Below are 14,195 nucleotides of genomic sequence, written 5' to 3'. Positions count from 1 at the left end.
CGAAGGCACATTGTTAGTTACAACATCTGAAGTGGGATTTATTTGACGAATTGCATGAAATTTTCAGAATATCTGCTGCAACTCAAGTAGAAAAGAGGCAAGTGTTCACATACTATGTTAGCTTGTAGTCAAGAAAGCCATTTCAACTAAAATATGTCAACCCCCCAATATGAAATCACTTAGACATTGCTGATGTAGTATTTGGATGAATTTCTGTATAGAAGATTTTTCAGACTGACAGTGTACTCAGAGCTTCAAGGGCTAGGTAAAATTAGTTCTCTTCTGGTCAACAGTGCCTAACTTCCACTAGGTGAATCTTGGTCTCCAATCCCACTGTCCAGTGCCTGCCTTACATGGAGTTGTACTTCATGGGACCACACAAAGTGTTTACATTATAAAAGGCTTCTAGGTCACTTGGTTCAAATGTAATAGCCGGTTTCATTAATCTTCCAGGAGCAAGGGAACTCTCTCCTATAATTCTCAGGTTGATAAACTTGATTTTCCAAGTATTCTCCACGAAAGGGCAGCGGATGAGTCCAAAAATTTGTTCAAAAATGCCCAAACAAGTGTTTCCTCGGTGGACAGTCCCAGCAACTCCAACCATAACGAGACCATGGGGAGAAGCAGCACATTTTAGTCCATGGGAATCTAGGTTGGGACTGAGAAAAAGATACTCCTCTTTCACTAGTGACAGCAGACGAAGGCTCACAATTTCTGCTCCATGGTAGTCTATCACATTTTGTTCAGATGTGTTGTAATAAAACCTAAGCTTGACATCATGCCAGAAGTGCTGTGGCCCCCATTCATCTTGAGGTGGTCCCAGAAGAGGATTCTGAGAATTCAGAAGTTCAAAGAACCACTGACAGAATTCTTCACCTAATCGACGAAAATCAACCTTTTCGGCGTTTTTTTCTTCTTTCTCCTGCTGATTAATAAAACCAAGGTTAATTCTCATATCTATTTTCTATCTAGGCTATTTCAGAGTCAAGTTTTCATGTACTAGTTGTAGCAGAAAGGAAATGAACCACCTATGAACTCAATGATAGTACATTCTTTCTCAAAATGGGGAGGTATTTAAGAAACTCTCAGTTTAAACTTCTGACGCTAAGAAATTAAGATTCAACCAAGTCTCTTAAAATATCAGCATAAATTAAGTCAATAATAATGATTTACATAAGCATTTTCTCTTGATTGTGGCAGTGAATCACAGGTATGTTACCTGTCAAAACTTTCAAACTGCTTTAAATGAATACACCTATTGTGGTATATTTCATATGCAGCCAACTTTACAATAAAACCAGTCTTTAAAAGACACCTCTAAATTTGATTGAACTACATTATTTTCTATGATTGGGATTAATTTCATACACAGGAAATATGTTTTCCAAAGGAAATACTGTAAAAATACACCTGACAGACTACCATTCTATTCACCATGTATTCCAGAGCAGAGTACTTCACCCAGATGTTTAACATCTTATATTTACTGGGCACATGCTACTACTAAATGTACTGGGCACTGTGCTCGCCACTTAAGTGCTATTTCCTTCTATCTTCACAAGTCTTATGACACAGATTTATTGTTATGCCTGTTTTATAAAGAAAACAAGGCCCCCTAATTTGAAGTCACATCTACATGATTTCAAAGTTAACACTCTTTTCAGTACATTAAGGAAGCCCTAGAAGATCCTTTCCTAATGTGAAGGCAAACATCTCTCACTTAATTTAATGTGAGTGTGTAGTTTAAAAACTTCAAGTTATCTAAAGGGTCAATAGGTATTTAAATATTCACACAGTATTTAAAATGCACAGTTGAAATACAAAGAAATACAAACAGTCAATGTCAGTTGGAGGAAGTTACTATAACAGGGACTTTTTTCATAGATAACAAAAATTTCTTTCATTTTTGCAATTTAATGCCAAAGAAAGTCTTCAAAATAAGAAAGGGCTTACAACAGCATTCTTTTAAAGAAGGAGAAAAAAAAAAATTAGAGAACCAGAGGCTAAATTAAAATTAAATTGACCCTGCAGTCTATCTTGGAAAGGGGCATGGCAACCCACTCCAGTATTCTTGTCTGGAGAATTCTTTGGACAGAGGAGCCTGGTGGGCTAGTCATAGGATCATGACTGAAGTGACTTAGCATGCATGCATGCAGTCTATCTAGTGTCTTTAAAAATCAAGTCTCCATTTGATAAAGGGCTGCAAAACATTTTTCCCTCACAAATCAACAAAATATCACATATACATTACTAAATATTAAAAAAAAAAGGTTCAAAAGGTAGGGGATATATGTATACCTATGGCTGGCTGATACATGTTCAAGTTTGACAGAAAACAACAAAATTCTGTAAAGCAATTATCCTTCAATAAAAACAATTTTTTAAAAATACTTTGGTGCTTTACTGCTCTTTCTTTAGGATGCAAAAGACATAAAGCTAAAATTATAAAAAATAAACATTAATTAACCATGTCACCCCATATCTATGATTAGCTAAAGATTCTTACACAAAACTATGGTTTAGGATATCACTATGAAATCTGTTTTACCTGTTCAGAGAGTCTAATGTCCTCTGTCTTAACTGGCTCTGGTGTTTCCTTCAATTTTGGTTGTAACTGCTTTTTCCAGTAATCCTTTGCATGCTGAATAAGATTGTGTTTTTCAGTAGCTGGAGGTATAATAACACCCTGTGTTGCCAAGTACTTAAATATGATTTCTCGGTGGACTTTTCTTCGCCTCAAAAGTTCTTCTACACTTTGACTGTAGACTAATATTGCACGAATGGCATCTAAAAGAAAATTGTAAAGATTAGCAGAAAATCATGAGTCACTTGTAAATTTGTCCAGGGTTAGCAGAAACACTATCAAATGATATTTTATAAACTCTTCTCATGGCATTATTGCTTTTGAATGAGATGGTTATCATTTTTAAAAACCAGGAAGTGGTTTGTCAGGTTTTGGGTTTTAAAAAAAATTTCTTTATAAATTTCCCTACCTAAAATTCCTCCTTCCTTTTACTTCTCGTGAGAGACTGTGAATTTAAGCATTTTAAGGAATAGTTGCATTTTAAGAAAAAAACTGAATAAGAGAAAAAAAAAATTCTTTCTAATAAGGTCAATAGACCAACATTCATTTACAATCTCTAAAAACAGACAAAATTACAATTCTTTTCAGTTCAATCTCCTTACTCTACAAATAATGAAAGTCAGGGATACATAATGCATCAATCATCATACTTGTAAGAAGTGGCAGAGCCAAGACCGTCTCTTTTTTTTAGAGAATTAGTTAAACAGACTAAACATTATTTTTATATGTATGAGGTATGAAAGTAGTGAAAGTCACTCAGTCGTGTCCGACTCTTTGTGACCCACTGGATTATACAGTCCATGGAATTCTCCAGGTCAGAATACTGGAGTGGGTAGCCCTTCCCTTCTCCACGGGATCTTCCTGACCCAGGGATAGAATCCAGGTCTCCGGCATTGCAGGCGGACTCTTTACCAGTTAATCCACAAGGGAAGTCCAAGAATACTGGAGTGGGTAGCTTATCCCTTCTCCAGGGGATCTTCCCAACCCAGAAACTGAACCTGGTCTCCTGCATTGCAGGTGGATTCTTTATCAACTGAGTTATCAGGGGAGCCCATATGAAGTATACAGAATGGCAATAAAATGAACTCCTATATGCACACCACATAGCTTAAGACATAGGAATAATTAGTATCTTTGAGGTCCTCACTTTACCTTTCCCTACATAATGCTATTCCATCTCTCTCTTTACCTTACATGTAGATACTCTCCTAACTGCTATCTATCATTTCCTCAATTTTCGTTCTTTTTGGCTCCCCCTCGGGGCTTGTGGGATCTTTGTTCTTCGACCAGGAATTCCAGGGATTGAATCCAGACCTCCAGCTGTGGAAGCACAGAGTCCTAACCACTGGACCACCAGGGAATTCCCTCAATTTTCTTTATAGTAGTACAACGCAACCATGTATCCCTACAGAATATAGTTTGGTATTTCTCTGAATGGTCTATAAACCTAATCCATCATTATATTACTGTAATTTTATTGTTTCTGAGATTAAGCTATGTGGATAAACACAGCTGTAGTCAATTGATTTTCAGTACTGTACCTAAGATAATTACAGACTATATCACAAGATATTTACTTTTGTTTTATAGACTTATTATGTGTATCCAAGTACAAATACTATTGCTTTGAACATTCCCACACTATTGGTGAATGTGACTAAAACTGTAATAGATTAAAATGCTGAATATAATTGATGGTGGATCTAAAAGCAAACAAGAAATGAAACTACCCAGTACACTAATGTCTCCCAGCCCAGAAGGGCAAGGAGAATGATCATCACCTGGAACCTGTTACAAAGGTAGAATTTCTGGGCCTGCTCCAAAACTACTGAATCAGAACCTGCATTTTAACAAAATCCCCGAGAGATTCATGGGCACATTTAAGTTTGAAACACTCAGGTAAGCAATCTTCCATTTTAGGAGATAATATCAAACTTGTTTTCCAAAGTAGTAGTTCCAATTTACACTCCCCAGTAGTTATCAAAGACTTACTTCACAAGATAAACAATACTTGAAGTTTATATGTTTAGTTTTTGGAAATTTGGTACATATAAAAGAGACCATGTATTTTCGGATTTTATTCCATTGCTTTCTAAAGATGTTGACTATATTTTCTTATGCTCTTCCCGCCCCTTCCACCACCCCAGAAATCATTCTTCACGTCACCTTACATTTTTGTATGGGGTAGTTTCATTTCTTGTTTGCTTTTAGATCCACCATCAATTACATTCTAATCTATTCATCAATAGTGTTAGAAGGTGATTACCATGTAAAATACATAAATGCCAAAGAACTACATTAATTCTAAAATTATTTTCAGTCTAACGTCTTAGAAATTCATTTGGTGTTCATGGTTCACTTTCAAATGAATCCTCTTAAACGGTGAAAACGTAAAAGGTCTTAAAAGAGAAAGGCAGTTTTAAGAGGCAGACTCTGATACTTAAGTCATAAGCTAATATAGGAGTCAGAAATTTTCCCATTTTAAAGTAAATTTCAGCAAATTTAAAATAAAACTAGTCAGGTAATACACAACATGATAAAGGCTTACGGCTTAAGCTACTCATTACATTACAACCAAAGAATATTTGTAATCCATGAAATCTACTCTATCGAAATGTTTATTTGGTTCTGAATGTAGTCCTAGTACACAGAATCATCTCTGAAAAAATTTGAGTCCAAAAAGAGACTTAGATTCAAACTGTCTACTGCTCTTTTATCACAGCAGTTGTTTTAAGCTCATAAAGCAGCAGACTGATAGTGTTTATGATATCCTCCCCAAGCTCAAGAAAATAGGCAGCAGCTGATACTCTTCCCCTGATCGAAACTGAAAAAGGAGAACAGCCGACTTCCCGGAATTTCTTTTAAAAAATCACTATTCACGTACCTTGAATTTTCGAAACGAAACAAGCAGCATCTGCCCATAACATTTAAAGGATTAAAACCTGGAAAGCAGCGCCATTTTCAGCCCACCATTTCCCCCAGTGCTTGGCGAGGCGGGGGTGAGCCATGGATGGCTACGGGGCAACACAGCAGCTATACTGGCCACGATTCCCGGGGGTTCCGTCCAAGTGCAGTCGCGGACCGGCCGTGAGCGAGACATACCACGGCCTCCACTCGCACACTCAGGCAAGCTGGGGGCCGAGCGAAGCCTGAGGATCTCTCCGATGGCCACCCTTTGGGGGTTGGGGGGTGGGGTCTACCCCTTACCTTGGCGGTCCTCAGGCTGCACCAGACGGTTGGTGATAGTGTCGCAGAGGGCCATGATCTCATCGTTGTCCAATAGGCTGAGCAGGTTACGACAGCCCTCCATCTCCGTGTAGCTGAGCCCCGTCATCTCGACCCCCAGAATGGGGGGAGAGGACGCCGCCAACAAAGTCGCTTCCTTAGGCCCAGCGGGCCAGCGCCTTGGCAACAGATACCGGAAGTGCCTTTCCGGCCGTTCACGGCTAAAGAGCCTCGGGTATTCCAGACCCGTGGGCGGAAGCCGTAGTAAATGAGGGCACTCAGGAAACTCGGTGCTCCGATCGGTGGTTCCGGGCTGCTGGGAACTGAGAGAAGTATCTCGCATCTCTCTTCAGGGAAGCTCCGCGTTTACACCGGAACGCCGGCATTCTACAAGATAAAACGAAACCCTCAATTCCTCAGGAGTCACGCCTCCAAAAGAGCGCCTGGGAGGCCTGCGCAGTACAGGTGCGTGGAAAGCTGGCGGCGGCCCCAGCGCAAGGCGAGCTCCCGAGATGCAGCGGGGCCGACCAATGGAGGCGTCTCCTCCCCGCCCGCGGGGCCGGCCCCTCGGCAGCGCTCAAAAGTTATCTGTGGCTACTTCAGAATTGGGTGGTACACCTGAAGTTTTATATTCTTAAGTTACATAGTTGTGTGTTGAAACAATCTGGCGTTGTTTAACGTTGTACTTGGAAAAGTTTAGGAAGAAAATCACCTACCCTATGCCACGCCTGTCCGCCTTTCAGCTTCACTGGCCAACAAGCTGGGGTCTGCTATTGCTTCTCTTCTGATCCTCGCCGGCTTGGCTTTAGTCGAGGCAATATTGGGAATGGTTTAATGTTGGGGACTCTGAAAACCAGATTGCCAGAATTTTATTCCGTCACTTATTAACTGTGACCTTGAGCAAGCTCTTTGGTCTCCCAGTTTTCTGTCTCGAAATAGATACAGTAGAGATACTTACCTGATGGGGTTGTTGGAGCGGGGGAGGAAGGTGAAGAACCGTAGCGCCTAGAAAGAGTCCAGTATGTATTAGTTCATCACTGTCAGTGTCAACATTTACGAGAGGGAAACTTCAGGCTTAAATGCACTGTCACTGGCTTCTGTCTCCTTCCGTTGTTTTAGCCACCGTTTAGATTTATTAACATTAATTAGATTATTGCCAGTTAGTAGCTAAAATGTGCAAACTTGCATATCCAGATGAGCAAAATTAACCTTTATGTAAATATTACAGCTAAATATCAGTCAAAATGTGCTGTGAATATAGTCTTAAAGATAAGGCATTCGAAGCATATTTAAACTGACTTGCCAGTGGATGTCATTTAGGGTACATTTCAGTTATCAGATACCAATTCTTCGTTTTTCATTAAGCGTTGATCGCCTACCGTGAGAAATGACACATACCCTTCTTTGAGAAGCCTTTGGGAGTGTTGCAAATAAAGAGATAAGTGCTCATAATCCTGGTGCGGAGCCACATGAAAGACATGCCCAAAGTGTGTGTGTGTTTAACGTATTTACTGAGCACTACTCCCTCACTTTAACTTGCCAGGCACTGTTCTTTATGCTGGGAACAATTATAGGTCTTTTCAATTCAGTTCAGTGGCTCAGTCGTGTCTGAATCTTTGCGACCCCATGAACCGCAGCACGCCAGGCCTCCCTGTCCATCACTAACTCCCGCAGTCCACCCAGACCCATGTCCATCGAGTGAATGATGCCATCCAACCATTTCATTCTCTGTCGTCCCCTTCTCCTCCTGCTCTCAATCTTTTCCAGCATCAGGGACTTTTCCAGTGAGTTAGCTCTTCACATGAGGTGGCCAAAGTATTGGAGGTTGAGCCTCAACATCAGTCCTTCCAGTGAACACCCAGGACTGATCTCCTTTAGGATGGACTGGTTGGATCTCCTGGCAGTCCAAGGGTATCTCAAGAGTCTTCTCCAACACCACAGTTAAAAAGCATCAATTCTTCGGCGCTCAGCTTTCTTGATAGTCCAACTCTCACATCCATACATGACTACAGGAAAAACCATAGCCTTGACTAGATGGACCTTTGTTGTCTAAGTAATGTCTCTTTTTAATATGCTGTCTAGGTTGGTCATAACTTTCCTTCCAAGGAGTAAGCGTCTTTTAATTTCATGGCTGCAATCACCATCTGCAGTGATTTTGGAGCCAAAAAAATAAAGTCTGACACTATTTCCACTGTTTCCCCATCAATATGCCATGAAGTGATGGGACCGGATGCCATGATCTTCGTTTTCTGAATGTTGAGCTTTAAGCCAACTTTTTCACTCTCCTCTTTCACTTTCATCAAGAGGCTTTTGAGTTCCTCTTCACTTTCTGCCATAAGGGTGGTGTCATCTGAGTATCTGAGGTTCTTAATATTTCTCCTGGCAATCTTGATCCCAGCTTGTGCTTCTTCCAGCCCAGTGTTTCTCATGATGTACTCTGCATATAAGTGAAATAAGCAGGGTGACAATATACAGCCTTGATGTACTCCTTTTCCTATTTGGAACCAGTCATGTCCAGTTCTAACTGTTGCTTCCTGACCTGCATACAGGTTTCTCAAGGCAGGTCAGGTGGTCTCATATTCCCATCTTTCAGAATTTTCCACAGTTTATTGTGATCCACACAATCAAAGACTTTGGTATAGTCAGTAAAGTAGCGATAGATGTTTTTTTGGACCTCTCTTGGTTTTTCGATGATCCAGCGGATGTTGGAAATTTGATCTCTGGTTCCTCTACCAGCTTGAACATCTGCAAGTTCTCGGTTAATGTATTGCTGAAGCCTGGCTTGGAGAATTTTGAGCATTACTTTACTAGCATGCGAGATGAGTGCAATTGTGCAGTAGTTTGAACATTCTTTGGCATTGCCTTTCTTTGGGATTGGAATGAACACTGACCTTTTCCAGTCCTATTGGAGCTTGCATTTTAGTAAGAGACAGAAATGTAATAATGCCAGGAAATTCTATGGCGAGAAGTCAAGAGGGATGGAGGAGAGGATGTTGATAGTATATACAGGCTGTGAAGAAAGGCTTCTTTAAGTGACACTGAAGAAAAATCTGAAAAAAGTAAGAGACTGAACCACAGAAGAGTGTTCTAGGAAAAAGCAGCAATAGAGGTTCTGAGGAACAAACAGAATGCTTGGCATATAGGAAAGAGGCCAGGAGGCTGGAGCAGCTTGTGCAAAGAGAAGGCGGTAAGAAGTGAGGTTAGAGCTGTAGTCAAGATTGATCTGGAGCAGGGTTTCTCAACAGAGGCATTGTTAACATTTTGGGCAGGATAATTCTTTTTTGTGGGTCTGTCCTGTGCATTATAGGATGCCCAACTGCATCCCTGACCTCTACCCAATAGATGCCAGTAGCACCTTCTCCACTAGTTGGGCTGCCAAAATATCTCCTTCCTCAAATAGTTCCTTGGGGTGGGGGGCGGGGTGGTGTGCAAAATTCCCTCAGTTGAGAACCACTGATACAGAACCACCTCTCCAAAAGTGCTTTCTAAGATGAAACTATTTTGCATCTGTGCTAATATAGTAACTGTCAGCCGGCCACACATAGCCATTGAGCTCTTGTAAGGCAGCTAGTATAGCCGAGTCAGTGAATTTTAAATTTTATTTGAATTTTAACAGTTACTTGTAGCTAGTGGCTACTGTATCAAATAGTGCAGTCTAGAGTCTTACAGCCCATTGTAAAGACTTTGGCTTTAATCTTTTACCTCAGTCTGTATTTCCTATTCTTAGTCTCTTCAGACTAGTCACAGTGGTTTTCTTGTTTTTTATGTCTTAAACTTACCATGCAGGTACTTGCCTCAGAGCCTTTGCTCTTACCTGGCACATTCATCATTCCCTCAGATGTCCGAGTGGCTGTCTTTCCCTTACTTCATTATTTCCCCTGCTCAGCAGTTATCAAAAGTGCTATCATCATCTCTTATCATCCTGTTTAAAATCACCACCTACAATGCCATGCTTACTTATTCTTCTCTACCTACTTTTCTCTATAACATTTATATTGTACTTTTGCACCTACCCACCCCCTGCCCCACCAAGTAGAATGTGAGTTCTGGGATTCAGGGATTTTTATGTTTTTTTTTTTTTTTTTTTTTTTTTATTGTCTATAAACAGAGGCTGGCACATAGTATGCAATAAATATTTGTTGAATAAATGAATGAACTGTAAAGCCATTGGAGGATTATCATCAGACTGGATCATCTTGGCTGCTCTTGTCTAGAACAGACTGCCAGAAAGGCAAGGATAAAGGCAGGGAACTCAACTCAAAGATTAATACAATAGTCCAGGTGAGAGTGGAAAACATGAAAAGTCAGGGATGACTGGAAAGTTTTGATTTGAGCAACTGGAATTGCTGTCTACTGAGAGGAGGAAGACTGGGAGATACAGGTTTCAATAGAGAAATCCAGAATTATCAAGAGAGATCTGCTTTCTGGAGAGTGTAATGATGCTCGAGAAGATTAAGCAAAGAATGAGTGAAGCAGAAAAAGTAGTACAGGTAGAGGGAGTAGCAGTGAAAAATGCATGGAACAACATGGCTGTTTTTTGGCTAGAACAAGGACAGTACAGGAGCCATAACATGAAAAGAAAGTAAAGTCAGTAAAATTGTAACAGGAAGGGCTCAGCACTAGGCCCTTCAGGCACTTAATTCTTAAACTTTGAAGATTGGCTCTCCCCTTTTAACAGACATGGAAGTCTGAACTCTGTGGGATGGGCTTAGTTGCCTTAGCTATCATGCTAGAATTTGAATACATTTGATCTCACATCTTTGAGCTTTTCTCATTAAACTACATTCTGGTAGTTTCACTGAATACTTCATGGGGAAAAAAAAGTTTTCTAGATTAGCAGATTTGGGGTATAAGATCTGGTAAAAATATTCATTCAACAGTAGTTGTTTAAAACCTATTAAAGGTGACTTCCTTAAATGCCCTGGAAATTGGGTTTCTAAGAAGGCTCTATACATTTAATAGTTTACATGCTAGGGAAATATGAAGAACCTTGTTGATTTAGATCTGTGGTTTTCAAACATTAGTGTGTATCAAACCCACCTAGATGACTTAAAGACAGATTGGTCCCTCAGCTGATCAAAAATTTAGCATTTCTGTTTTCTTGGGGACAGGGCACAATGTGACTTACGGAATCCTGTGAAAGTGCCAACTCCTAACCACTGCACTGCCAGAGAAGTCCCCCAAATTTAGCATTTCTAATAAGTTCTCAGGTGATAATGCTGCTGTTGTGGGGACCACACTCTTAAGAATCACTGCTAGTAGAGAATGAAACATCAACCAGCCGTGTCTACCAGACTTCATCCCTTGTCTCTGAAATCACTGATCTTCAGGCAAGTCTAACCCTCTCCACTTGGATATTATCAGATCCACTTGTGCCCCACTTTTGTAGGGAAAACTGCATGACAGAATGGAAACTACATGACGTGGTTTTAGGAGGAAACATCAGATTTTTCATTCTCACCTCTGCGTTTATTAGCTATGTGACTAGCCAGGTTACTTAACCTTCCTGAGCCTTCGTGTCTAAAAAGCACTGCTGCTAACCATATTTGGGTTAATAATTAGAGGTAACATACATAAAGTAAGCTGATACACAGTAATTTTTTCTCCATTTGCATTACCCATAAATAAGGCATGGATCTCTCTCCCATTTTTAGTTTTTATTCGAAGTAATACTGGATTGCCTCCATTTCAGGTATGGGTAGATATACAGCCCAAATTTCTGGCTTCATTATCAGTTGATTCTTGAAATCAGTATGAATTTTATGCTATGAAAGCAATCTAACTCATTTGTTTTGGAAATGTATTTAAACATTCGATTGCTTCCCAGCATTCCTCAAATTCAGAAAAGAAAAAATAGGAAGTCGAGATAACCCCAGTAACTTTATATCTAAATACCTCAATGCATTTATTTAATCATCTAAGATCATATGACCATGAATCATAGATGGTGGATCCTAGATCTCAGCTCTGGAATGCTTTAATAACTTTCTCAGAGTGTTTTTCAAAGCATAACATTTGTAATATTTGAAAATCACCATAATTAACAGAATATCTCTTCTTTCATTTGCAGTGCTATCATCGCATCAAAGAGCTTCTCTTTCTACTTCAGCCCTCATTAAGTTGAAAATTATAGCAAAAAGTATAGGAGGTTTGCCTTTGTTAGTGAGCCTAAAGAGTAGAAGCCCTCATGACCAAGGACCTCCCTTTTAGGTACAGATTACTAACTAGCTTAAACATGTTCCCACTGAGGTGCTTCTGTAGGAACCAATTATCATAATGTACATCTTATTTCAAAATGACTTCACAGTCTTTAAGTTCCACCAGAGGCTCTTCATCTCTGAAGATTTACCAATGTAGATCAGTCCATCCACTGTCCTGGAGAGTTCTGACATTTGTCTTCATGTACTAAGTTTGCAGAGGCTACTATTTCATACTGAAACTACTTACCTGAAATAACTTTAGTAAACAGTGTTCTATCAACTTGTAATTCCCGCATATGGACATTAGTTTAAACAATGTCTAAAAATATCTATTTTGTGTAAACTTTTAGAGTTTTCTGTTTTCCATGTATTTTAAAATCACTCAATAATCTGAATATAGTAATATTAACTGAAATACCTCATTCTCTTATGAAACATAAATTTCTTAACATTTACCTTAAGCCTAATTCCTTTTGAAGTAATGTGCTACATAAAACTGAACACTTCATTACCAACAAGGACAATGTTTTATTGAACAAATCTATGTACAGTACAAAAAATTTCTTGAAATGAGACACTATTGTTGATTTATTGCAGTTCAATGGCTCAGTTTTAATTTGTACTCTTATAAAATGCAAAGTAAAATAATTTAATGTTCAACAAGGAAGCACAAATTTCCTTTCTTGCTGAATCTGTAATACCTTTCACGTATTAACAATTCCAAAATGCATATGCAGCATTTAGTCATTCTGAAAAGGTGTTTTACAGTACCAAATAAATTAAAAAATAAACACTACCATTCTTTTTAGGTTTTTCCACCCATACTACAGTTTGAACCAAATATGAAAGGAGTACGGCTGTACTTTCAAGTGTGATTTGAAGAGAATCACAAGTTTGATGTTATAAGTTATCTTTTCATTATATAATTGGTGGTTTAAAAGAAAAAAAAAAAATATGGCTAAAGCCCAAAGTACCAGTGTCCTTGTCCACGAAGGGTCTCCTTTTCTATCTTCTCCATAATATCTGAGCAGCAAAATTTCAGATTTGCTATTCTTTTGACCTTACTGAAACATGGCAGAAAGCTAGTATTTAATATTTCAATGGAAATTTTTATTTGACAATGAAGGATTGAAACCTGGTCCATGTAAGATAAACACACCCTTAAAATAGAAGGAGTAGAGAAGAAAAAGAGAAGATTTTGAGGAATAAGAAGAAAGCTTCCTTGTCTTCTGAATCCCACATTAAAACTGTTAGAAGTTTATGCACCTCGTAAAAGCAAAATGATGTAAGTTTTATAAGGCATACATAAGAAAATGCACATATTCTTTCAATAGCAATTATTTGATAAGTAAAGAGGTTAGAAATAGAACATTGTGGTCCAATAGAATTTTATAAAACAATCCCTTGATGTATAAACCAATTTGATCTCAGTCTTTCATAAAGTTTTCCCTTAGTAAAACAAAGGTAGAAATAAAACTTCAAATTAAAGACAAAAAAATAACAAGTGGAATATGTTTAAAATATTTTGGTATGAACTACAGAATGAATGAAAACAATTTGCAGACATGGATTTATGTCAATAGTTACAACTTATAAAAAATAAAAAGTTAAAAATGTGATAAAATGTTAAGCTGTGATTTTAAACTTCTGGAAAAGATACAAAGCAGAAATATTTCAAAATAACTTCATTGCCCATATGAACTAGTCTCCAAACAGGCTTTTTTATTACATGACTGAACTGAAATAGAACTCAAGTATTATATTTTAGTATCAGGAAGCATGGAAAATGGTTTTTCTTTAGTTGACCTTAAAAGACATAAAAATCTGATCAAGTTGTTTATCTTATGTTATTTAAATGTAAAATCCATAGCCTAATATAGGCTACATAACAAAACAAAAACCTGATTTGATTGAAATGGACTGATGACTATCAATTGCATAGTAGTAAATGCCTATGATAAATAATAAAATTGGGACATTATTTTAGATATCTGGTTTACCATGACCTGGAAATCCTAATTTAATAAAGTCTGGATGCTGCCCATGAAGAAAAGTCTCACTTCCTTAGTGGCTTCATTTAAGAAGCTTTAATATCCAAAAATTTCTAATGTAGGGTCTGATGAGATTATATACTTTGAACAAGAATATACCAGTTGGAATAACTGGAATATTTGGTTGACATATTT

At 38.4% G+C, this 14,195-nt stretch overlaps 2 protein-coding genes across 3 annotated transcripts in view; one reads left to right on the top strand and one right to left on the bottom strand.

The window, feature by feature from the left end:
- Positions 1–10: 10 nt before the first annotated feature.
- C1H3orf38 (chromosome 1 C3orf38 homolog) lies at positions 11–6,152 on the bottom strand. 2 transcript variants are annotated; one of them, XM_006057825.3, is made up of 3 exons: positions 5,792–6,152; positions 2,549–2,787; positions 11–925 (listed from the first exon to the last, which is right to left on the bottom strand). In XM_006057825.3, exons 1-3 carry the CDS (start codon positions 6,150–6,152, stop codon positions 350–352), a joined length of 1,176 nt encoding a protein of 391 aa, XP_006057887.2. In that variant the 3' UTR covers positions 11–349. The 2 variants fall into 2 exon arrangements, with proteins under 2 accessions (XP_006057887.2, XP_006057888.2); XM_006057826.3 differs by having other exon boundaries at positions 11–922.
- A 72-nt stretch (positions 6,153–6,224) lies between these two features.
- Positions 6,225–14,195, top strand: part of CGGBP1 (CGG triplet repeat binding protein 1) — a 99,816-nt gene continuing 91,845 nt past the window's right edge. Inside the window, exon 1 of the mRNA XM_025282399.2 lies at positions 6,225–6,274. The gene's annotated coding sequence lies outside the window, so the exon portion shown is untranslated. The remainder of the gene's footprint in view (positions 6,275–14,195) is intronic.

Source organism: Bubalus bubalis, chromosome 1 (genome assembly GCF_019923935.1).
Source record: "Bubalus bubalis isolate 160015118507 breed Murrah chromosome 1, NDDB_SH_1, whole genome shotgun sequence".
NCBI lineage: Eukaryota > Metazoa > Chordata > Mammalia > Artiodactyla > Bovidae > Bubalus > Bubalus bubalis.
This window is presented reverse-complemented; position numbering and strand designations above follow the sequence as displayed.

Bases quoted from the DNA above. Each gene is read 5' to 3' on its own strand.
- C1H3orf38 (XM_006057825.3), bottom strand. From the start codon at position 6,152: ATGCGAGATACTTCTCTCAGTTCCCAGCAGCCCGGAACCACCGATCGG. The intron at 2,788-5,791 runs GTAAGGGGTAGA...ATTTTCTTTTAG, and splicing joins GCAGCCTGAGGACCGCCAAG to ATGCCATTCGTGCAATATTA. The intron at 926-2,548 runs GTAAAACAGATT...TTTATTAATCAG, and splicing joins ACATTAGACTCTCTGAACAG to CAGGAGAAAGAAGAAAAAAA.